Source organism: Mustela lutreola, chromosome 18 (genome assembly GCF_030435805.1).
Source record: "Mustela lutreola isolate mMusLut2 chromosome 18, mMusLut2.pri, whole genome shotgun sequence".
NCBI classification, from domain to species: Eukaryota; Metazoa; Chordata; class Mammalia; order Carnivora; family Mustelidae; genus Mustela; species Mustela lutreola.
In genome coordinates this window covers 13,145,077-13,169,110 of record NC_081307.1, presented here as the reverse complement: position 1 = coordinate 13,169,110, position 24,034 = coordinate 13,145,077, and the positions used below count along the sequence as shown (strand labels likewise).

General features: G+C 41.1%; 2 protein-coding genes across 13 annotated transcripts in view; both read left to right on the top strand.

Annotated features, from left to right (window-relative positions):
* The window catches only part of NRG1 (neuregulin 1), a 228,141-nt gene that overhangs the window by 84,632 nt on the left and 119,475 nt on the right, over positions 1–24,034 (top strand). For 6 of the 12 annotated variants that reach the window (XM_059156381.1, XM_059156379.1, XM_059156380.1 and 3 more), the window contains exon 1: positions 12,048–12,736. The exons of the other annotated variants lie outside the window; for them this stretch is intronic. In XM_059156381.1, coding sequence (XP_059012364.1) covers positions 12,049–12,736 — 688 coding nt within the window. In that variant the 5' untranslated portion in view covers position 12,048. Of the gene's footprint in view, positions 1–12,047; positions 12,737–24,034 lie in introns of those variants that run through there. 12 annotated transcript variants of the gene reach the window in all.
* LOC131820690 (uncharacterized) lies at positions 10,995–11,756 on the top strand. The gene has a single exon (XM_059156391.1). The coding sequence runs from the start codon at positions 11,555–11,557 to the stop codon at positions 11,741–11,743; it is 189 nt and encodes a 62-aa protein (XP_059012374.1). The 5' UTR covers positions 10,995–11,554; the 3' UTR covers positions 11,744–11,756.

Genomic DNA, 24,034 nt, shown 5'->3' with positions numbered 1-24,034 from the left:
GTCATCAAAAACTTTTTCCTCGGTGTCTTTTTGTGGGTGAAAGAGAAGAATGGGGGGGAACCAGGTGTACATAGATACTTTTTGGATACCCTTCTGTATTTAACTTTTTGGATGCCTCGGATATAGTCAGTGATAGACTGCCCCAGTAAATGTTCAGAAGGACATGATAGAAATAAAGACTGGGTTAAATCCAGGTATGTAACCCGGGCTGCAGGAGACGTAAGCTGAGAATGGGTTATTAGTCTCCTCCCTAGTGACAGGTCCTACCAAAGCCACAGGGAAGAATGTTTGAGAAACTCTTCAGAAGATTTATGTTTCACTTGAGAAGCCTCCTTAAAAGCCTTTTCCTTCTTATGGGAGGTACGTGGGGGGTAGAAACAGCATATGGTTGAAACTCTCTGCGCAGCAGACAGTGATATGTAAAAGAAGTACTTTGCTGCTAGGTGAAATTACTCTGCATGCCTCTTGCTGTCACCGACATGATTTAGTTAAATACAGATGCTTTTAGAGGGGCTTTGTACTACATCATAAATATTTAACAGTTTTATAAAATATCTGTATGAATAACTGGGTGGGAAATACAGCGGCCCAGACGCTCACCCTCCACATCAGAGCCCTTGGCCTTAGAGTGTCCCCTGACCATTTCATCTGGCCGTTGAAAAAGATATGTTCAGGAAGCAAGTATCCACAATTAAGGGATTCTATTTCTGTTTTTCCAGCAAAATGACGTGACACTCAGTGTCTAACCTTTCTGATCGTCAGTAACGTGAACTTCACAACCTCCCTCTTAGCATTATTCATAGATGTCCCAGTCCCCCAGTGACAATAGGACCGCATTAAGAAAAATCCCTTCTCGGCAAATAAATGGTATGGGGGAGGGGTCAGGAAAAGCTTTTAGGTTTTCTGCAGCAACTAATGGTCTGTTTATATAAAAAGACTTCATGGCCGTTAGATAAGAATTAAAATGATAGGAATCTTGTATTTTTGATATAATTGTGAGCTTCATTTTAGAAATCCATATCAAGGTAAGAGTGGGAAGGGGAGGGGGGCGTGGAGAGTGCATACAGCGGAGGAAGGAAGGTCAGCAAACGCCGGCTAATGTGTGTGGAGTTGCTTATTTTGTTTGGGATAGGCTGTGGAGTTTTTGTAATAAACTTACTATGGTGTATGAAGGTGGGTTCTCTATCATATGTACTGGCCAGAAATAGCCATGAAAAAATATTCCAAAAATTTTTTTCCAGCATTTTATTATGGAATTTTCAAACATACGCAAAAGTTGAATGCATTGCAAACAAGTTATGCCCATTGTCTAGATTTTACAGGTAACATTTGCTGTAATTTGCTTAATCCAGTGCTCATTTTAAAAATTTTTTTATTTTTTAAATTTATTTATTTATTTATTTATTTATTTTATTTGACAGACAGACAGAGATCACAAGTAGGCAGAGAGGCAGGCAGAGAGAGAGAGAGAGGAGGAACAGGCTCCCTGCTAAGCAGAGAGCCTGATGTGGGGCTTGATCCCAGGCGCCCCCCAGTGCTCACCTGTCCATCCACTTTTACTTTTGATGCCCTTTCAAGTAAGTTGCATACATGCGTGCATTTTATTCCTGCATATCCCACTCTGCCTAGTAATATGTGTTTTATTACAGTCTTTAAAGGAATATGTAAGTGACGCATTATGCCAACAAACAGAATACAGGTCTTGCTGAAATGAGTCATCATATTTGGACCTGGGATCTTCTAGGCATCATATTTCAGAATTTCACTCCATTAGCAACAGCTTCAGCCTTGTTTCTCCTGTTCCTGACAGTCACTCCTTCCCTGCCTCTGACTTCTGACTCTCCAAGTTAAAAGAGGCCATAAGCTTGCCTCACCAGTTCTCAGCTGTCGGCTCTCTTCATATCCCATGTTTTTGAAACATTGCAGTAATACGGCTGATCCCTATACAGATGTGACAGTCTTCTTTCCTCTCTTAATACAAGTTTGCTTCCATCTACCAGAGTCTCTGTTCTGTACCTTTCTATGTGAGCATAAAGCCCACAGTCATGTTGGCATTGTTAAACTGATTTCTTAGCTCCAACCTATCCTGCGTGTAAGTGATGGGGCTCCGCAGTGCACATTCTGCGTGTCTCCATAGTGTGAAGCAATCAGGTTGAATAAATGAGTCCAAATATGAAATATTGATCTCTGGAGATCTTCCAGAAAGAGGGCCTGAATATTCAGGAGAGTTGTGACCCAAAGCAGTCATGGGAGCTCTAAACAGGGTTAAATTTCAAGTAGAAGCAGTCACAGTGCAAGTTCAAAGTGAGATATTTCTATAGAGACGATCCACAGCCGTAGTGACAGAACATCGAAACCTTCCCGTCTCCTGTTCCTTTGTATTGACATTGGCAGTACATCACCAAAGCGCTTTCCTTTGTAGACATGAGTAGAAAGGGGAGGAGCGTAAGACCTGAGTTGTAGTCTTGACTCTGAAATTAATTTTGGTGTGACTCCAGGAAGATTATTTTTACCTCCTGGGACCTTTTTTCTTCTTGGACAAAGTAAAATTCACGGGCAAGTCTTGCCTCAGCTCCAACACTCAGTAAATGAAAAACTTAGATCTAATTATTCTTGAGATTATAGTTCATCTCTGCATTAAAGCCTAAATCCTTTCACTCCTTGTGATTTCTGAAATGCATAGAAAAGAAGCAAGTCATTCTTAAACAGATCTGAACCTAGCAACATATTGTGTGATTTATGATGGAAGATTCTGGAGACCAAGTGACAAGATCCTTTTATCTTATGACTTTTAAATTTGTATTTTTAAAGTAATAAAAATTGTAACAGTGCAGAAAAAGTGTCCACCCCTTGGACTGAGAAGCAACAGAACAATAGGAGGCATGCGTTTGATTTTAAATAGGATACTTCTGCTTCTGTGAGCATTATAAGGCTTATGACCTTAGAATAGCATTGCCGGTTACGTGACTCCCTCAGAATGCTAAATCAATTCTGACAACTGCATATATTTTTATTCCTGCTCTTTTTCCTTTTGGTGCAACTTTGTATTTTCATTTTGATCAGCAGCAAGGAGCGAGAATTATGTAGACTCTAAGGAAAATGCGTATTGTAAGATGTTTCCTCTGGATGAACTCTTCTCAAATTTACAAATTTGGAGTATTTTTAAAAGTAGGACACTTCAGATAATTCCCTTCCTGAAGCTTCCTTGATTCCAGGTGAGTTGTGAGGGTTTATTTTATAGAAGGCTTTATAGGATGTTTCAGAGTCTCTTGAGCGGATGGTACTGTCTTATAAGTAATTCATAAGTGCCTTACTGTGTGAACCATCTCATGTTCAACAGGTTCTGTCTGAAGCAGAAGATGGAAAAATCAAAGTAACAAATTCCAGGGCATTTGTAAAAATGATGGGTTGTGCCGTACAGTGCATTTCTGGATTGATTTGGGGATTTGTTTATAGTCAGCTGACAAGGAAGTGAAACAGATAACTAGTGCCTAAGTGTAAATCAAGTTTAATTACTTCCATGTTTGAAACTCTACTGACTTTGTATTAAACGGACATTGATTATCAGAGATGTTTCTCCCTAATGTTTAATTTCTCTTACCACAACAAGGTATAGCCTTTATTATTTTCCTTAAGTAACATTATATACGGGCTCACAAAAGCGCCGATTGTCCCTTGTATTTTTGTTACACTTGCCGTAAGACTTGAGGATAACGCAAACAAAAATTCTCTCTTAGCCCTGGTGCTCTGTCATGTGATCTTAACTTAGAGTAGTGAATATTAATGAAACAAGCAAAGCTATTTGTTCAAGGTAACTAATGCAACCTGTATTGCTGTAGTAAACATTACGATCGACTCTCCATCCATATATTATCAGAGAAGTCACTATAAGGATAATTTTCTTTCTTTCTGTGATGCATATACACACACACATTAACATTATTTGTGTTTATTCACACAAAGACAACTCTTATCTGGAGTACCCATGCCTTTGACATGTTTTCCCATAGTTAATTCATCTCTGTTTAGGAGAGTTTCCATAATGATGCATTGATTCAACAATATGTGGTGATTTCTTTGTGCCAGGCATATTCTAGGCAAAAGGGATATAGTGATAGAAACAGACACAAGTGCTTGGCCTTATGGGATTGACATTCAGGCAGTGAATTTATCAGCCACTTCATAAAAAAACACACTGCATAGAACATACAGATAATTCAGAGTAACTGCCACTTTCTCCCTCATCCTTTGCTCCTACTTCTAGTATATTCTAAATAGGGGAATGGGATAGAGTTGAACAAAGAGAAATAATACTTTCAGTGTATAAAATGAGATAGAGTTATAAGTCTTTGCTCATTTTCTCATAAAATGTCTTTTGAAACACTCAATGACATATCAGTTTATTATATCTTTATTCATGCTTCTAAGTTCCTCGGGATGCAGTGTTGCATCATCAACATCAATTCAGAGTTCAGAGTTAGTTAATGACTTTCAGAGATTTACTGCCACGTGACCTTCCGAGATTTTTGTAGACAAAAGGGCAACCTAAATGTACCAAAGTCTCATTATTTTAGTGCAGTCCACTAGTAAAACTGGTCAGGCAGAACATATTTTCCTTTTAAAATTAAATGTTGGAGAAGTTGAAACTGTGGTGGGTGTCCAAGAGTCATTCTTTTTCATTATTGAGTTAGAATTCACATAACCTAAAATCATTCTGATGTGAGCGAGTCACTAATATTTATCACAATGTTGTGCAACCATCTCCAACTGCTTCCAAATGTCCAGTGTAGTTTTAAAAGAAAGATGAGCTTAAAAATAAAAAATAAAATAAAGTCTGTTTGTATATAACTAATGATTTTTACTTACGGGGAGTGAGAAACAAATAGGTTCTCTCAAAGTAAAGAAAACTTATAAGTCTCCCATTTAATAGAGATATCTTTCTATATATAAAATTCTCACATCCTCATCTTTGAGGTCATGTACTATGTCTTGAGCAATAGAGGATCTCAACCCATAAAGAACGAAATGTACCAGAGTGAATCAATCATCTCGTTACAAAATGAGAACACAGACCCACGGTCAATACCAAATATTTGATACAGCATCTCATAAAATACTTCTTAAAATTAAGTCAGATTTTCTCCTCTGAGAAAATTTTCACTGGGTAAGAATAAAGTATAATAAAAAACAAAACAAAACAAAAAGAATAAAGTATAGTCAGAGTCTTTGCTCGCCTTCAAGAGTGGGGAGAAAACTCTTACCTTGTAAGGTAGAATGAGTTTCATATCCCCCATTTAGTTTTATGAATAATGTAGAAGAACATCAGATAGCACATGGATTTGGTTTGCCCTCAGAGAAATTTTCTATTCAGTTGAAGAGAGAAGAATTACAGGAACAGTAGTTACGTTTTGGTTTATTCCCAGTTTTCCTTCCACTGCAAGGATCTGTGGTGGCTAAGCGTGAAGCATAGTTGTAACAGAGTTTCACTAGAATAAGACAGATTCTCAAAAGGCATATTTAGGAACAATCAGAAAAATTTGGTACTGAACTGAACTGAACACTAAAAGTTTGGAAAAAATGAACAAGAGTACAGGAGGTATTTTGAATAATTAGGCAGATGTGAAGAAAGTTTGCCCATTTATTAGAGGGTCCATAATCTATGTAATTCAATTTCAGTTAAAAATAAAAACCAAACGCAATGTGTGTACTGAATGGATAACACAGCTCTGGGCTTGAGACAACCAAATAGCGAAAGACCTGGCCTTCAGAGAAATTATATTCTTTAGTCCTATACCTATGGCATAATTAAATAATAGCACAGATTGTGAAGATGTGCCCCATCAGTGGTACAGTTAAGAAAATGTTGGGTCCATGACTTGGAATCACAGAAGGGCTCCAGGAAGGAGTTGGGGCCACCCGGAGAATGACTTTCAACTGAGCAGGAAGAGGCTAGGGGATGCATTTGAGTACTCTGTCTTCTCCATAGGAAGCAGTAAGTTTTTAAGGTTAGCTTTAGAACATGAAGGTTTCTTGTGAAAACTGTGATTTCGTAATTCATTAGCAAATACATAAATCATTACATTTTATCCATAGTCATCTCCAATGACTATAATTTAGAAACAGAATTAGCCTGGGGGGCCTGGGTGGGTCGGTCAGTTGAGTGTCTGATTGGTTTTGCCTGAGGTCATGATCTCCTGGGTCATGGGATGGAGTCTCCAGGTCTGGCTCTGTGCTCAGCAGGGAATCTGCTTGGGATTCTTTCCCTCTGCCCCTCCCCCCAGCTTATGCTCATGTGTATTCTCTCTCTCTTTCTCTCAAATAAATAAATAAATCTTTAAAAAAAAAAAAGAAGAAGAAGAAGAAATGAAATTATCCTGGTCATTGCAGTACTAGACACCACAAAGTAGAGTCTGTGTTTTTATCCATAAAATTTAGGAGCAAGGATAAGTTTTTTCAGAGATAAACATTTTCAGAGGGAAAGAGCCAAAATACAGAAAAAAAAAAACGTCAAAGAGGAAAGAAGTTTAGGTGATATGGTCAAAGGCGAACTGGCATTTACCATCATCCTCTTTCATCTGCCAGAACTGTGCTAAATACTTTTGATAATAAAATAAATAAAATAAATGCTGAACCCAATAGCCTGAAGTCGCAAAGGAATTTGAGTATATCTGAGGATATGATGAGATTTTTTTTCTTCATTGGAGCTGGCTTAGAAGAAAGCTGGAATATTATGAAAGTGGATCAGAAATACACGTGTATTTTCATTTTCTTCTGCCAAATCCCATTCTGTATTATCCCATCTCCTCCTGCCCGAGGTTGGCTTTCTAACATTGACTTCCTTACCTTCCGCGGTGGATGAATTATGGTGGCAAAATCTTTGTCACTGCCCCATCAAGACTTACTCCCCTCCCCCCATCCCCATCCTGATTCGCCAGTAGGAGGCAATGGAAATAACTCATGTAGCCTCCAGATTCAGTCTGCCAGAGAACTGGCGGCTTGTGCTTCCTCCCTCTTGGGACGCTTCTGCTCAGAACCCAGCCACTGTGCTGTGAGAAGCCCAAGCCACAGGACAAGGCGCTAGGTTGGTGCTCCCTCCCTGGGCTGCCAGGGGACATCCAGCATCAGCTGCTGGTCTTGTGAGTGAGTGGCGTCTTCAGTATTTCATCCCATTTGCACCCCAGCTGAGGGCAACCCCAGCTGACATCAAATGGAGCAGAAGAACCAGTCAGCTGAACCCAGTCAGCCCACATCAAATGGAGCAGAAGAACCAGTCAGCTGAACCCAGTCAGCCCACAGACTTGTGAGCTAGAATACAACCCTTCTTGTTATTGTTGTTTTTAAAGGTTTTATTTATTTATTTGACAGACAGAGATTACCAGCAGGCAGAGAGAGAGGGGGAAGCAGGCTCCCCGCGGAGCAGAGAGCCCGATGCGGGGCTCGACCCCAGGACCCTGAGATCATGACCTGCACCGAGGGCAGAGACTTAATCCACTGAGCCACCCAGGCACCCCTCTTTTTTTTTTTTTTTTAAGATTATATTTACTATACAGGGTTAGTGAAAATAAGAAATAAGATGTGTTAACAACCTAGCAGAGTGCCCAGCATAAAGGTGGAGCTCTATAAATGTAGCTTCTGTTGTGATGAACGAGGTGGTAATGTGACTTTTAAAAGGTAGCAAATTCTGGCTCATGTTAATTTTTTATTTTTTTTTTTTTAGAGATTTTATTTATTTATTTGACAGAGATCACAAGCAAGCAGAGAGGCAGGCAGAGGGTGGGGGGAAGCAGGCTCACTGCCGAGCAGAGAGCCCAATGCGGGGCTCAATCCCAGGACCCTGGGATTATGACCTAGCAGAAGGCAGAGACTTTAACCCACAGAGCCACCCAGGTACCCTTCATGTTAATTTTTTAAAGGGACACAGAAGTATGGGTGCTCCTGACCTTTATTGGGTTGGATCCTGAAGGGTTAACGTGGTGTATCCTTGGAGTTCTTCCTCCAAATAGCCATGTTTCATCCAGAGGAAATTCTGATCCCTCTCTGACTGACACCACCCTTCCTCACTTCTTTCCTGCTATAGGGGATTCGATTAAGGGTTAAAGGCAACCTTTTTCTCCTAGTCCCTAGGGGGACACAAATGAAGATCTTTTGTTTTTGTTTTTTTACTTCCTGTACCCCGTACCTCAGTTACATTCACCTTCTGATTTGGTGGGAAACAACTTTACGGGATGCTGGCTTCCTGTAAGCCTCTCTCAGCTTCAAGGTGCCACGGGGCTCTTAGAACACCCCTCCCAGGAGGACGCATACACACCCCACAGTCCGATGTGAGTCGCCCAGGGGAAAGAACCAGTGTGGCAGCCCACAGGATTTTGCCTCTCTGTTTTGTCCTAGTCTTTGTAGGATACAATGTTTTCCTTTCTAAATGTTGGGTGTCTTTAGGATGACAAGTAGCACAGAGCCCGATAATTTCCTTACAGAATATGTTTGCTCTGAGTGATTATGGTGAGGTGAGTGGTTGTTGGTACAGGCTGAGGAGCACTTTTTGTAACTCTGGATTACTATCCTGGGTGTCTTCTCTTACCTGCCCGACGCGGGCTGCCTGAACCCCATTTTGATTTTTGAAACCTGGATGGTTGATGATCGGCTGTGGACAAAATGTCAGTGTATTATACTGGAGTGTTGGTTTGGGTTGGGACAGAAGTGAGGAGGTAGGGACCGCGTATTTAAACTGGGTGATCTGTAAAGGAATTATAAAGTACCCTAATTTAGTGCAAACATTTACTTTGCTTATATTGGTTTTGCATATTTACATGAATATTGATTATTAAAATGTTAATTCCTCTCAGTATGAATACTATAAATGCTGAAATGCGGATTTCCTATGATAGGAAATTTCATGTCCGTTGTTAGAACCTTTTTTTTTTTTTTCAAAGATTTTATTTATTTATTTGACAGAGATCACAAGTAGGCAGAGAGAGATGAGGAAGCAGGCTCCCAGCTGAGCAGAGAGCCCGATGCGGGGCTCGATCCCAGGACCCTGAGATCATGACCTGAGCCGAAGGAGGAGGCTTTAACCCACTGAGCCACCCAGGCACACCCACCACTGTTAGAATCTTTAAGAAAATCCTCACTAGGGACGCCTGGGTGGCTCAGTTGGTTAAGCGGCTGCCTTCGGCTCAGGTCATGATCCCAGCGTCCTGGGATCGAGTCCCACATCAGGCTCCTTGCTCGGCAGGGAGCCTGCTTCTCCCTCTGCCTCTGCCTGCCTCTCTGTCTGCCTGTGCTTGCTCACTTTCTCTCCCTCTATCACTGGCAAATAAATAAATAAATAATTTTTAAAAAAAAAGAAAAGAAAAGAAAACCCTCACTACTTTAAAATCAACTAGTTAATGGGGCACCTGATTGGCTCAGCCAGTTGAGCTTCTGACTCCTGGTTTCTGCTCAGGTCATGATCTCAGGTTCCTGAGATGCAGCCCCACATTAGATTCCCCGCTGAGTATGGAGCCTGCTAGGGAGTCTCTCCCTCTGCCCCTCCCCCTGCTCGTGCTCTCCCTCCTCCCCCCTCTAAAATAAACAAATTAATTTAAAAATATATATATAGTTAAAGCTAGAAAGGCATAAGATCTTAAGTATTATTTTTAAAATACTGGTTATTGGTTTATAAGTGCGGGTTAGGGGGAGAATAAGTCATTTTGCCCATCAGCTTGTCACAATCATAATTACAATTAGGCACATCGTTTCAGGCTTTTTGTAGTTGTTGTTACTGCAAACACATTTTGAGATTTAACGTCCTTCACATCATTTATAGTTATGGGCCGATTTCATTTTGAAAGAAATGATAATATTCATATGGCTCTATGCCCACGTAAAGTTGAAAACTATTTCAGAGCAGCGGAGATAGTGCTGTGCAGAATATAATGTGCTTAAAGCAGACTTTCTCGGACTTGAGCTCTAGATTTATTGCTTCTGGGACTCCTAGGATGGCTGTGTAGTACAGATTTAGAGAGAGTTTTTAAGACTCTTATTGACAGAGGTGAGCAAAATGGTTCCTTGGCAACCATTTGGGTGTGCGGCCACAGCGAAGCAGGGATTAAAGGTTCAGATACACGCAATGTGGACGGACACGCGAGCACGGGAGGCTCAGGGAATCCTGTACTCCCTGTTAGAGACGGCGTTTCTTCCGGCCTTTTAATGGCTGCTGTTTTAAAAGGGGGAGAAAAAAACCTGCGTTGAAACTGTCTGTAAGGTAAAGCTACTGAAACTTAACCCAGAAGGCATGGTCATGTGGAAGACTCTTCTTAATCCTTGCAGCGTGGCTCTCGCTGAGGACATGTGGTGTATATTACAGCAACCAGAGGATTTCAGACCTCTGCAGTGTGGGGTCACAGCGAAGGCTAATTTCAAAATGAAGTGGTAGCCTTTGCTCCCTTCCTAGCGCTCTTTACCAGTGTTTCTTATTAGCTTGACATTAGTCGAGGGCTGCTCCGGGTGGGAAGGGGAAATGGAAGTTTAAATAGGACCAGAGTGGGGATACGTGAACACCTCTCCCCTTGCCTAGCAAACCCCCCCACCCCCCGCCACCGTAGATAGTCTCTCCACTACAACCTGGGTATTGCAAAGTCTTCCAGGATCCTGGGGAACAGGACTGAAGGCAGAGCTGTCCATGGTTTGGAAAAAAATGTTCTAACTGTTGGTTGAAAATCGGGTAATAACAGTCCTCTTGGTGAACAAAACTTATTAGAGGGCAGGGGAAGGAATGCTATCTCTCCGCGGCAGGCAAGAAGAAATTGCTGTTGAAAAGCTTACCTCTCTAGGGAGGAATCAGATATCAGACTTTGCCAAGCCTCAGGTCCAACCCATAAGGTCCCACCTACATCCCCCCCTCCCCAGCCCCATCCCAGCTTTGTTAGATTGCTAGCATCGATCGCTGGCTTTTTCTGACCCAACCGTGGGTGAAGGAAAGAGAGCCGGCAAGACTGAAAGCAAGCGAGGTGGGGGTGGAAAACTGGGGCCGCTTTTTGTAGAGAGAAAGTGAAAAGGAAGAAAAGAGGTGGGGGCCACGGGGACCGGGCTTAACTGGTGCCTGCCTGCTTCTCTTTGATTTGATGGCCTTTATTCCTTCTAATTGGATAAAATAGGAAGTCACTGGCAGTCCTGCGTTGCCGGGTATACTGATTTGACTCAGACCAGCCAGCAGCTCTGGAGTGCGGACAGAGGGAGGAGGGAGGAAAGAGAGAGAGAGAAAGAGAGAGAGGGAGGGAGAGGCAAGGAGAGAGAGAACGTCTTTGGATGCAGAGGGGAAAGGAAGAGAAAGAGACTATGAAGCAGGGCAGCGCCGCAGAGGAAGAAAGTGAATGAGCGCTCCAGAAGGACAAAGAGGAGTGGTTGGGGGGTGGGGGTGGAGGCAGGGCGGGGAGGGGAGTCACCGCCCCTCCCGGCCGCACTTGTCCCCTCGGATCCCTCTGTGATGATCCTGTTTGCAGTGATGCTCCGAGGGCAGGCACCTGCTGCTCTGTAATGATTCAGCCTCTTTCAGCCGTCGCGTTCACACAACAGGATGCTGTTGCTACTGTCACTGCTGCCTCTCCTGCCGCCGCCGCTGCTGCCGCCCCCGCCGCCGCCGCTGGTCCTGCTTTTGCTTTTACTTCTCCTGCATGACAGTTGTTTTCTCCATCTGAGCAGACACCAGCTTCAGATGCTCGAGGTGAGAAACATGCCCTTCAGTTTGGGCTACTGGTTTACTTAATTGACTCACCGCCGGCTTGGTTTCTGTTTTGGCCCCCAGCCCTCTCCACCAGCCGGGATGGTTGGGAGAAGCATTTGAAAGAACTGCCAAAGTGGCCCAGGGACAGCAGTCACGAATTACAGGATACTTTTATTTGGTAGTTGCTAGAGGTTTTTTTTTTTTTTTCTTTTTTTTTTTCCTCCTCCTTCCTTCCTCCTGAACTCCTCTTGCTTTTGATAATGGCCTTGGACTTAGAAGACTTATCGATTTCCCCCTGTAAGATGCTGTATCATTTGGTTGGGGGGGGCTCTGCATGGTAATGGACCATGAGAGAGGCCAGGCCTTCTGGAGGTGAGCCGATGGAGATTTATTCCCCAGACATGTCCGAGGGAGCTGCCGAGAGGTCCTCCAGCCCCTCCACTCAGCTGAGTGCAGACCCATCTCTTGACGGACTTCCGGCAGCCGAAGACATGCCAGAGACCCAGACCGAAGACGGGAGAAACCCTGGACTCGTGGGCCTGGCAGTTCCCTGCTGTGTCTGCTTGGAAGCCGAGCGCCTGAGAGGTTGTCTCAACTCCGAGAAAATCTGCATTGTCCCCATTCTGGCTTGTCTAGTCAGCCTCTGCCTCTGCATCGCCGGCCTCAAGTGGGTGTTCGTGGACAAGATATTCGAGTATGACTCTCCTACTCACCTTGACCCTGGGGGGTTAGGCCAGGACCCTCTTATTTCTCTGGATCCAACTGCTGCCTCAGCCGCGTGGGTAGCATCTGAGGCGTACACTTCACCTGTCTCTAGGGCTCCATCTGAAACTGAGGTTCAAGTTACACTGCAAGTTGACAATGCTGCTGTGTCCTCCCAACCCGCAGCGGTCCCCACCCCGAAGAATCGAATCCTTGCTTTTTCTTTCCTGCCGTCCTTCCCTTTCCCCACACGGAACCCTGAGGTGAGAACACCCAAGTCAGCAACTCAGCCACAAACAACAGAAACTAATCTCCAAACTGCTCCTAAACTTTGTAAGTAGAGAGAGAGAGAGAGAGAGAGAGAGAGATGATGAAAAATGGAAACGGGTGGGCTTGAGCGCGCAGGGAGCGGTTTCCTTGTCCTCTGTTTTAATTGCATGGTTTTGTTGAAGCGCGTCATGTGACTGGAACGCTTGGGGTGGCCTGGAAGAGAGGAGTAGAACGATCTTGCCCACTGCTGGCACGAGGCAGCGTTCCCTCCGGCCGGATCGCTCACGGGCTGGGTGGGGGGACCCGCCACTTGAGCGTCTGCGAGTCATGCCTGAATGTCACTGCGATCCCACTGACTTCTAACACTTTAAAAAAAAATGAAGACCTCAGAGCATTCTTTCTGTTTGACATAGTGTGCCCTCCGGGGAGGGGCGAGTGTGGTTTCCGCGTGTGTCTCGTGCCAAGGTGGCTTTCCATCACCCCTCCTCACCCTTCTGTTACCCTCCGCCTCCCTGAGGTCCCCTGCCACCTGGTATCTGCCTCTGTCTCTCCTTCCTGTCCCCTTTCCTGCTTTTTCTATCTTAATTGGCTCCTCCTGATATAGCCCATCCACCGTGCTCACCCCCCACGCCGGCAGGCTCTCGCTGTCCTGCCCAGATTGGAGTTTCGGCTACTGAGCCCTTGATTTCCTTGTGGACGCAGCCCAAAGTCTGCACGAAGGGGTTTTTTCCAAATTAGTTTTGTCTTCTGTAATCAAACGTTTAAAGAGCTTCCTTGGCAGTCGTTAAAAAGTACAAGATCCATTAGTAAGGTGCATCGTTTTGTTTTGTTTTGTTTCCCAGACATGTCATTTTTTGCCCGTCAGACTGCAGCCGCGCAGTTTAATAACCTGTGAGGGAGGAGAGCCCACGCTCTTAAAACCATCCGAAACAATGTGCTGCTGTCGTGACCGGGTCGCTGCGACGATGCATACAGTGGAAAGTTGACAGCAATGAAACCATGAGTAGTCAGGTTGCCTCAAGCATCAGTAGAGAGGGAGGAGTTTCCTCCAGCTTTTTTTTTGCTAAATGTTTCTGATTTATTTTTGTTTCTCTTGTCTTCTGCTCCTTACTTTCTACCGTGAATGAATATTCCCTTAGTAGAAAAAGTAAAAGACGAGAGGATTTGGTTCTTAAGAACGTGTGTGAGATCTCTAAGAGTGGAGGGTAAGTGTTCCGTGATGACATACTCACCACTTGTGTTTCCCTGTGGATGCTCAGGAAGGATAAAGGACATATTCCCCAGACGTTATGTTCCGAATGAGGGAGAGCCGTGGGGTAGGGAAACACAGAAAACTTGACTTGTGCTTGTGATTCAGGATCGTTTCCTACACAGCAGCTTCAGTGGCAAAGATTAAGAGAGAGAGAGAGAGAGAGAGAGAGAGAGAGAGAGAGAGAGAGGCTTGTTTTTCAGGTGTAATTAGGAAAGAACCTCCTTTCAGCAGACGAGGCTTTGTATCTTTATCAAATCCCTGAAGCATCATTAAAGGTCGGACAGATATCACTGCGTTCACCGTCTCTTCCCACCTGGCAAAGTGACCGGGAAATAATACCCAGATGAAATGACAGGCTATAAAAAGCACGTTCAGATCCTGCAAAGAGAAGCAAAATTCACAGGGAAGACAAGGTTACCTCCTTATCCTTATTGCTTGAAACTTGTCGTTAATTAAAATGTGCCCGAAAAGGTTTAGTTGTCCGGAAAGAGAAAGAGGACCTTTGGGGGGGGGGGGGGTCTATAATTTTGTCATCTTTGGGGGAAATAGAAAAGCAAACAAAAACCATCCAGTTACCTATTTCTGATCTAGGACCATGTCAAAAAGTATGTTTTGACTGTCTGAGAAATTATTTTTTAAGGTAAATTCTACTAAGGGATCTCATTAGGGTATGCATTCCATATAGTTTCTCCTTTCTTTATTTTCGAGCTTGGGCATTGATTTTCTGGCATATGCACTGAGTGGAAAAGATTTACTGCTGCCTAAAAGCATCGCAGTGGCCAGTTCTGGCCAGAGACACAGCTGCGGCATTTTGAAGTGTGTTGGAGACCAGCCTGGAAAAGCAGCATGGGAAGTAGTTTTCTCCTGAAAAGTTTGGGGTAGACGGTGCTTAATACTTTACAGCCTGTGGGTTTTTTGTGTGGAAAACTCTGTGTTAATTTTGGGGGGGGGGGGGCTAGTGCCTGAAAACAATAAAAATACAAATATCCTAAAAATTATGAGTCTGTTTGTGGGGGTGGGGAGGTGGGGTGAGGGAGACTGGTCCAGGGAGCTGTGTTTTCTGAGCCAACCTTTAAGTGGTTGCTTTGTTGTTTAAAGAGCTTGTAACCATCTACTAAGGAAAAGCAAAAAAAAAAAAAAAAAAAAAGCTTGGAATGAGACTGTCATTTTGTAACCTTGTTCACTTTTTTCCCCTTCAACTCCAAAAGTACTGCTTAGTCACAGGAAGATCCAGAGCCTTAAGATGGTATACATCTTAAGATGACGTTCTCATATCCGAAACATGCTTCTCAGCGGTTTCAAGTCCATACTCTCCCTTTCCTGTCTGTCTGAGCATGTTCAGCATATTATGCACAGAGCCGTAGCCTTCAAGGTCATAGTCTGTGGAGGGCTAATTGATTCTTCTTTATCCTGGAGCCTAAGAGAGTGGAAGAGAGACAATCCTAGTAATTGTGTCTGCTCTGTTATTCCCCAACCAATCTACCTTCTAGTATTAGGCTTTTATTCTATAAACACTGAAATTACTCTTCTTCCTGCTGACTCTTTTAAAATTAAAACCTTCTTTGTCTTTATTGTAATAAAAAGCAATATATAACGTTTTCAGTTGCCTATAGGAATAGTGGTTACATCAGGTTTTCTAAAATGGGCATTTCTCTCATAAGGTAATATAATTTCATGTTTCCACCAGATTAATCTATGCATACATCTAGATCTCAGGAGATCTAATGCAGGATTGGAAAAATATATATACTTTTTATTTTTTAATTTGAAGTTTTTCTGTGTTTGGTTAGTGGTTCCCCACTATTATATCTTTATATGCCATGGTAATTGTTAAGTTTTTATTTCTCACTGGGGCACATAATACTTGAACCATTAATTTGTTTTCTTTGCCTGGGCTTTAAAGATTTTTCTTAACCTTTATTTATATGGGAAGAACTGACTGTGGGAGATTGCTAACTTAGGTTACTATAAAAAGAGCTGATTAATTAAATTGTCGCATGGAACCAAAGTGCTGTCTTGTAAGAAATGTATTTCTGGATGGGAGAGCCTGCTTGACCACACAGTCCGTAGAGTAAATAAGAGTATGTTAGTATTTTCATCTTAGGCCAAATTTGTTTTGCTTTGTCTTAAATCTCTTTGTACAGGGTTGCATGGCAAACCATTGTTACCACAGTGACAACACAAATCACTACCATTTGCAGAAGCCCAGTGTGATTAATTGAATATACCAAAGGATTTCTTCCTTTCAGTTTAAAAGTGGCATTTATTTTAAGCCCAAGAGATTCTTCTAGGCCCTTGCAACTGTATTTCAGAGTGGTGATTTCAGATAACTTATCTCCACTTTAACCAAACTTATTTAAAGCCCAAGACATTTTAAAAACTGGGAGAAAGTGACAGATCCTCAACCGAACCCAAATAATTTGATCAATTCACTGGTGAGGAGGAAATCCGGGCTCTGAAAGATTTAATGACACTCTTTTACGAAAATGCACAACATTCCGAAAGGTTTAGTGAAATCCAAAATAGTAGAAAACAGAGGAGTGTCCTGTCCCCCAGAATTTAAACTCACACGTGGCATTTTTCTCCTGTCCGCTTTTCCCCGGTCCAGAGAGAATAGGACTGGACACCAACTCTAGTGGCTTCAGTGGCATCCAACGGACAGGGATGTTTGCCAAGTGGGACCACTGGTCGAGCATGTATAGTTCAGACTATTAAATTCAATCTCCTTCCCGCCTTCTTGTTTTTACTTTTATTAAACATTCAGTAGTGCTCGTCTTTTCCCTTTTTATTTGATCGTCCGTACAGCATCCGGCTCGCTGCTGATAACAGATCAGGTTTTGCAGGGTGGGCTCTTGGCTGACCTGGAGGAGGTAGCTCTGTGGCTCGCCTCTTACCCACACTGCCCACCCTGTTCCTCCTTGTTCCTCAATGATCCCTAGATGGGTTTTCTACCCTCCTTGGCCTTCCCACCCAATTATCTCTTGAATCCTCCTTGATTTTTCCAATGATGCCACTTCGGCTTTATTTATCAATATTCCATTGCATTCTAAAATACTAACGCATCTGCACTGATCTTTTCACATAGTTCATTACATCTTAATACTGAATGGTTATTTATACACATTACAAACACACATAGACAAATACGTCTCTAGAACAATATACTGGTTTCTTATCGGCACAGTTGATTCAAACTTGTGTCCCGCTTCTGGATTGCTCCGTCTTTTTTTCCTTAGTATGTTTCACACCGTTTCCCCGCTGACTCTTACACATTTGTACAAATCAGCATTTCTGCTTTCCCGGAAAGTCATTACATCCCAAACCATATATCATCTTCTTCCTTCCCATTTCCTTTTACTGTCACCTCACCGATCCTTTTAAAGTGTAAAGAAAGAGATATTTTATAGATTGAGAAACTGAGGCATAAAAAAGTTATGACTTGTTGAAAGTTGAGCGCAGAAACTCTAAGGACTAGAACATAATAACTCTTGTCTTTGGAATCTCTTTGACCTTTCTAGTCAGCTATGAGCTATTCCGTGTCTACTTTTATGACCATGTTTCCATTTTTATTATTTTTGTATGTCCACAGTTTTCTTCTGTTATTTCCTCTCTCTCTTCGTTCAGTGAATACACATCAAGCACCTACTACGCACCGAGCCCTGTTCTAGATTGACCTTATGGTAATGAAAATAAAAGCTCTTGCCCTCATAGAGCTTATGTTCTTATGAATTTGAAGAATCTAGTTGCACAGTTAAATCCACCTGAGTTGTTTCTTTACATAACTATACATATAATCCTCTGTATTCAGCATTTCTTCTCTTTACCTTTTTTTTTTTTCACATTTTGATGACCACTTCTGTCCCTCCACTGTGACAGATAGATTCCTCTCCTCTAGCTGTTGAATGCAGAACACTTGCCTTTATCTTAAATGTCCTTAATTTTAAAGTCACACCAGTTCCCACCTGTGCTACCAACAAGGTGGGTAACTTGGGGTGATTCATGTTTGGACTGTAAGACACTTTTTAAGCAAAGCGTTTGAAGTGATTGGGAAAGTAGTCTTTATCTAGTCTCTAGAAGCCTTTTAAAATGAAAAATATATACATAATTCTTCTAGCATGGAAATACACTACGATTATTTCCAGATTCTAGAAAGCTAAAGCATCTATAAATATTTTTGTTTTTATTTCTTGGTCATATTTTCCATTTATTGTTTAGGCTTAAAGAACAAGAATATTAAAACACTCCCAAGGACTTTTAGTTTCACTACCCAGAGAAAGGCTAGCATCTGCCATTAAGGTATTAGTTCTCAAAATGAATGAAAACTTAGGTTCATGTTCCATTCAAATGAAGAGTGATTGAGGAGAAGGAAATAAAGTTAGTCCTCATCACCTCAAACCTTGTTGCTATGTTTGCCGCAGTGAATTTAATCCACTGTTGTGTGTGTGTGTGTGTGTGTGCGTGTGTGTGTAAGCACTCTAAGATTATTTGTGAATAATTTAATTGATATTCTATAATCGTAGAATTTTACATGTTGAACATACATTAAGATGATGTGAGTGACTTCCGAAGTGAGGAAATTAAAATCTGGAAAAGTGAAGTGACTCGACCAAGGTCACTCCAACTAATTCATGTGAGTGCTGAGAGGAAACTAGAATGATTCTGGTTTTCACTGCACCTTGTTTTTCTTTTCCAAACTGTCTTTAGCATTTTTATTCAAGCAGTATATATCATCTTAATCTAAATGGCTTTCCTGTTAATTAATATAAATCCTCATTAGTAAATTCTCTCACTCCATCTCAGATGTTCTCTTTAGAGAAGAGACTTACATGTCTGATTTTGATCAGTACGGGACACCCCTCTGGAGTGGAGGTTTATGGGAAAATCTTTTCACAATCGAAGTTATTCCAAATGAAATGTGTATTCAGAAAGAATTTAGTTTCTTCTACATGGAAATATTTAAGCAGTAACACATTTGAGGGAGATTCGTGTTTCAAGCAACTTATGAAATATATTTACCTCTTGGGCCTCTTGACATTCTGATTCTCTCAGTTTCTTGTCCCAGAGCATTAGCTTTCCCATTGGGCAGACTTGCGTTTTAATCCTACCTGCCTTTCCCGTGGCCTCAAGCAAGTTAGACCATCCCTCTGAATCTGTTTTGCTTTTTATATTTGAAGATAGTAGTATGCCTCTCTTGGATCTGTTTGGGGGATTAAATGAGATATTGGAAAATACCAACTCTCAGGACTAAACCATGGTAAATATGAAAACAATACCAAATTTCCCCCTCATTCTGTTTTTGATTCTCTTCTTTACTTTATTCTTTTCCTCATTTGACCTCAACAGAGTGGTTTTGTAAGTTTAGAGAGTAAGTTTAGATAGGAGTGGGGAAATTCATGAAAAACTTACAACTAAGGTAAGAGTTGAAGAGACATCATAGTTAAGTGGAAATTACACTGGAAACCTGATACCAAGTCCCAGCTCTACCACTTATAAGCTAGATATGACCTTGAGCAAATCACTTCATTTGAGATTTAGAGTTAACATGTAAAGAAATGGAGAGGGGCGCCTGGGTGGCTCAGTGGGTTAAGCCTCTGCCTTCAGCTCAGGTCATGATCCCAGAGTCCTGGGACCGAGGCCCGCATCGGGCTCTCCACTCAGTGGTGAGTGTACTTCCTCCTCTCTCTCTTTGCCTGAGTCTCTGCCTACTTGTGATCTCTCTCTCTCTGTCAAATAAATAAATAAAATCTTTTAAAAAAATAAAGAAATGGGGATAATTAATACTTAAAACTCTTCAAAGATTGTGTTAGGGGCAAGATAAATTACTCTGTGTAAGAAAAATACATCCTATTAGTACAAAGTATAAGAAGTATTAATTTCTTGGGGCACTTGGGTGGCTCAGTCAGTTGAGCATCCAACTTGGTTTCAGCTCAGGTCGTGATTTCCAGGTTGTGAGATCGAGCCCCACATTAGGCTCCATGGTCAGTGGGGAGTCTGCTTGAAAGTCCCTCTCTCCCTCTGCTTTTGCCCCATCCCTGCTCACTCATGCACATGTGCTCACTCTCTCTCTCAAATAAATAAATCTTTTCTTTTTTTTTTAAAGTATTAATTTCTTTCCTTTCCCTCCTCTCTATCAGGGTTCATATGTATATGTATTCATGAGTGTTAACATTCCCAGGAATAAATTATAGACAATCTTAAAAGGTGAATTAATTTGGTTTGTCTTAGAATGATATAGAACTTTACAGTTTCTTGAACCCTAGTGCCATAAAAAGAGTGAGGCTGGAATATATGAATTATTATGTTTTAAAAAGATTTTACCTATCATTCAAGAGAAAGGGCGCAAGAGAGAGTATGAGCTGGGGAGAGGCAGAGGAAGAGGGAGAAGCAGGTTCTCTGCAGAGCAGGGAGCCTGATGTGGGGCTCGAACCCAGGACTCAGGGATCATGACCCAAGCTGAAGGCAGACGCTTAACTGACTTAGCTCCTCCAGGCACCCCTGGAATATATGGATTATTATTCTTAGAGTAGTGTTCAAAATTTATGCTGTAATGGGCTTTCTTGTGGGTACAATAATAAGGAGTTACTTGTAAAAGAGGAAAAGACAGAGGATTACTAAAATTGTGTTTGTAAGGGAAGCATAATCTATGGGAAGATTAGGATAATGAAAGGAATCTATATGGTTTAGATGTAGGGCATGGGATGAATCCTTCTTGATCTAAATGAAAATTATAGGGCGCCTGGGTGGCTCAGTGGTTTAAATGAAAATTATATTCACCTCTTTTCACTGTTGCAAACTGGGATTTCCAGACACCAAAATAAAGGAATTAAGCCATTTTGCCATTTCACCAAAGTCATGGAAATAACAGTGTACAATCATTGAGCTAATCAAATATCGGAGTTCTTTTAATTTGCTTAATAATATTATATCTATAATATAAATATATATGCTTTGGATTTTTATATGTATAATTTATATACATAGTATTCCAAATCAAAGAGAAGATGGTTTGATGATTACTTACTAGATAAGATTGGATAAATAAAAACATTTAAAGTGTAGAGGAAAAGATTTCGATGCTTGGGGGGAAAAAACCCAATTCTAGTTCCATATCTGATGCTATAGGCTTGTAAAAGGTAAAAAAGAAAACAGTATTATTTTGGAAGGGGGAATTATAGCTTAAAAATGTACTGGAGATTCTGTTGGAATTAATTTGAAATGAAATCTTGTAAGCTGGATTACTGGTCACAATTCTACCAAAAAAAAAAAAAAAAAAAAACCACAAAAACAAAAACAAAACACGCCTCCCAAAACCCAAAACCAATGGTGCTGTTCTGGGTATATGCACTTAAAGGGACTTTGATTCTTTGTTATATTTTATGAGAGCTTGTCATTTATAAAATGTATAGTGACAAGCATAATATATGTGTTTTCATTTATTCATTAATGTGGACATAGAATTATGTGAAAACTTTTATGCTTTGGTCATCTTGATTGTTATTAACTCAACTTTATTAGGTTGACTGCAGAAGTGGGACTCTGACTCAATACTGGAGCAATGAGGCAGCCACCTATAAGGGGCAAATATGGGATAACAGTTGCAGGGGGAGTTGCCATGGGTATACGTTGTTCTGACTGAGCAGTATGAATAAACTGATTGACCCAATAAAATCTGATGAAATATAGGGGAAGACTTCCTAGAGTGAAGCAGTTTTTCTTTTTCATCACGAACGTGGTGTGACAAGATGAGAGCTGATTTATTACGCAAATCTTCCAAAGATAAGCATTTGAATGTTTGAATTGCCTTCCTTGAGGTACCATTTATCCTCGCCAGAGGGGAAATTTATCAACTCTATTCTAAGCAGAAATTAGTGTAGCATTTTATATTCATGTAATTCCCTAAAAAAAAAAAAAAAAGAAAGAAAAAACCCACTCTTCCATAACTTACTTTATTTTAAAAACTCATCATTTAAAAGTAAGCCAAATGTCCATATACTCGTAGCCATTTGGAAGGCAGATGAGAATAACACAGAAGACAATGGCAGTTGCCATGAGAAGGAGAACTTGATTAGGAAGCGAACAGGTGACACTAGGACTCTCAAGTCTTAGCTTTGGTACCTGTGTTCATGTCAGATGTTGCTATGATTTTATTTCTCCAGTTCCCTCTCTACTCCCTCCCATTCTTTCTTTCTTACTTGCTAACCCAAGGTTACCTTTCTCTTTACTCTGCTATTCATACCCCGCCATTACTTTCTTGCTAATCTCACTACGCCGTTCTCCCACCCTGATAGGATGGCGGGGTGGGAGCATCAGACATGGAGCGGATGGCCCGCGCCTGTGGTTTCTCATGGGGTGGGTCGTTGGGGAGAGGGAAGTGAGACCTTAACCGCATTCTTGACCATGATTAGCCTGATGACTTTCAGTGTTGCCTCTTCCTTTGCTAAGTAACAGGAAGTATTTGTTTTATGAAATATGTTGGTGACATACAATAAAAGCTCCATAAATAAATGGAATGATCTAAGGACAGTGGAATTGAACTCTTGTTAGCATTAGTTTGTAATCCCTTGGTGGAGCTTCCTGGGTCATAATTGCTTGCTCTTTGGGGAGCAAAGGGAATCAGTAATCATTGATTGTTACAGGATGCTAAGTCTTGCCTACAAAGCAAATCTTAAGAATGGCTAGTGGCAACATTTGGTGTTACAACTCCGATCTTTCCAGAGATCAGAGCTGGATTTTTACTGTTTTTCTCACCAAATAACTCTTAGGATTTTTCAAAAAGAAGAGAAAAAAATAATATATACTCTGCAAAGACTTTGGTTTACATACCAAACAAAAACATTCTATAAAATGATTACTCTAGTCTTCTTATATTCCTATTTCAATGCCAAGAGGGAGATATTGAACTTAACCCCTACCCAGGGAGTTCCATTTGATGTTGACTGTGGTTAGTCATAGTCAAGGACCTACATATCCCTACCTATTTAGTGAACTATACATTAAAAACTTTAGTATCAATACATAAGTCTTGGGCTTCATAAAAATCTTTGGGAAATTGGTTATTCTGGATTGTTGAATTTTCTAAATATCTAAACTTCAATTTTCTCCCTTTTGGACTGAAATCTTTTAATAATCTGGGCAACTTGTTAGTGGGATTTATCCAATATAGGATCTTCATAATGATGGGTACTGTGCTATCTGGAGGATATAGTGGGTTATGTTCAAACTTTCTTGAATACATCATCTTATTAGGTCATAGTGGGTTATATTAGGAATTCTAACCCGAGGGCCGTATATATTTTGAATGTGTGTTGGCTTTTTGCATAATCACAATGATAGTTTCAGAGTTTTAGACATCATAGAAACAATGGAAATGAAATCTTTTCTTTTAGCATAAAGAAATAGACTCAAAGATGTGAAAGTTGCCAGTGATCACATAGAACCAGAAGATGTTGATGATATTTTCATATATTGTGTGCTTTCCTCTATCAAGTCACTTTGCAGTCAGTATGTATTAATGAAATGGTTTTTCACACTTTTAATTCATGGTTCTGATCTCCTGTGGGGTTTGTAAATCAAGTTTTCAGCAGGTTAAACATTTATATAAAAGATAATATGTCTCTGAGAAAGGTTCTTTTCTTGAGAAGCTTATCCTCAGCTTTGGTGACATATGTTTCACTTATCAAACCTGAACCCCTTCCTGTGTTCTGGAGCAGCAGAGTTCAGGATAACCAGGTGAATGATAGATAGAGAGGTTCTCTGGGTGCTTAGATTTAGAGGGTCTAAGTTTAATTTGGATGTCTTATTTGTTCACTTGTTACTCCTTTCATAATAGGTAGATTGGGGTAAATCTTTAGACATTGATTATAGTACCTAATAGAAAATTACATTCTGAACATGTGAACTCTACACAGTCAATGTGCTTTCTTGGATCTCTCTGCAGAACTGAGTTGAGAAATCTTATGATTCACAAAACAGAAATTACTTTCATTTCATTTTCATTTCTTGAGTTCACCATAGTCAGTATTTAGAAAGCACTTATCACATAAATTCTTTTCTGGTATTCTGATATTTTCATATATTGGTCCTGTCATAGTAGGACCCCTAGCTTCCTA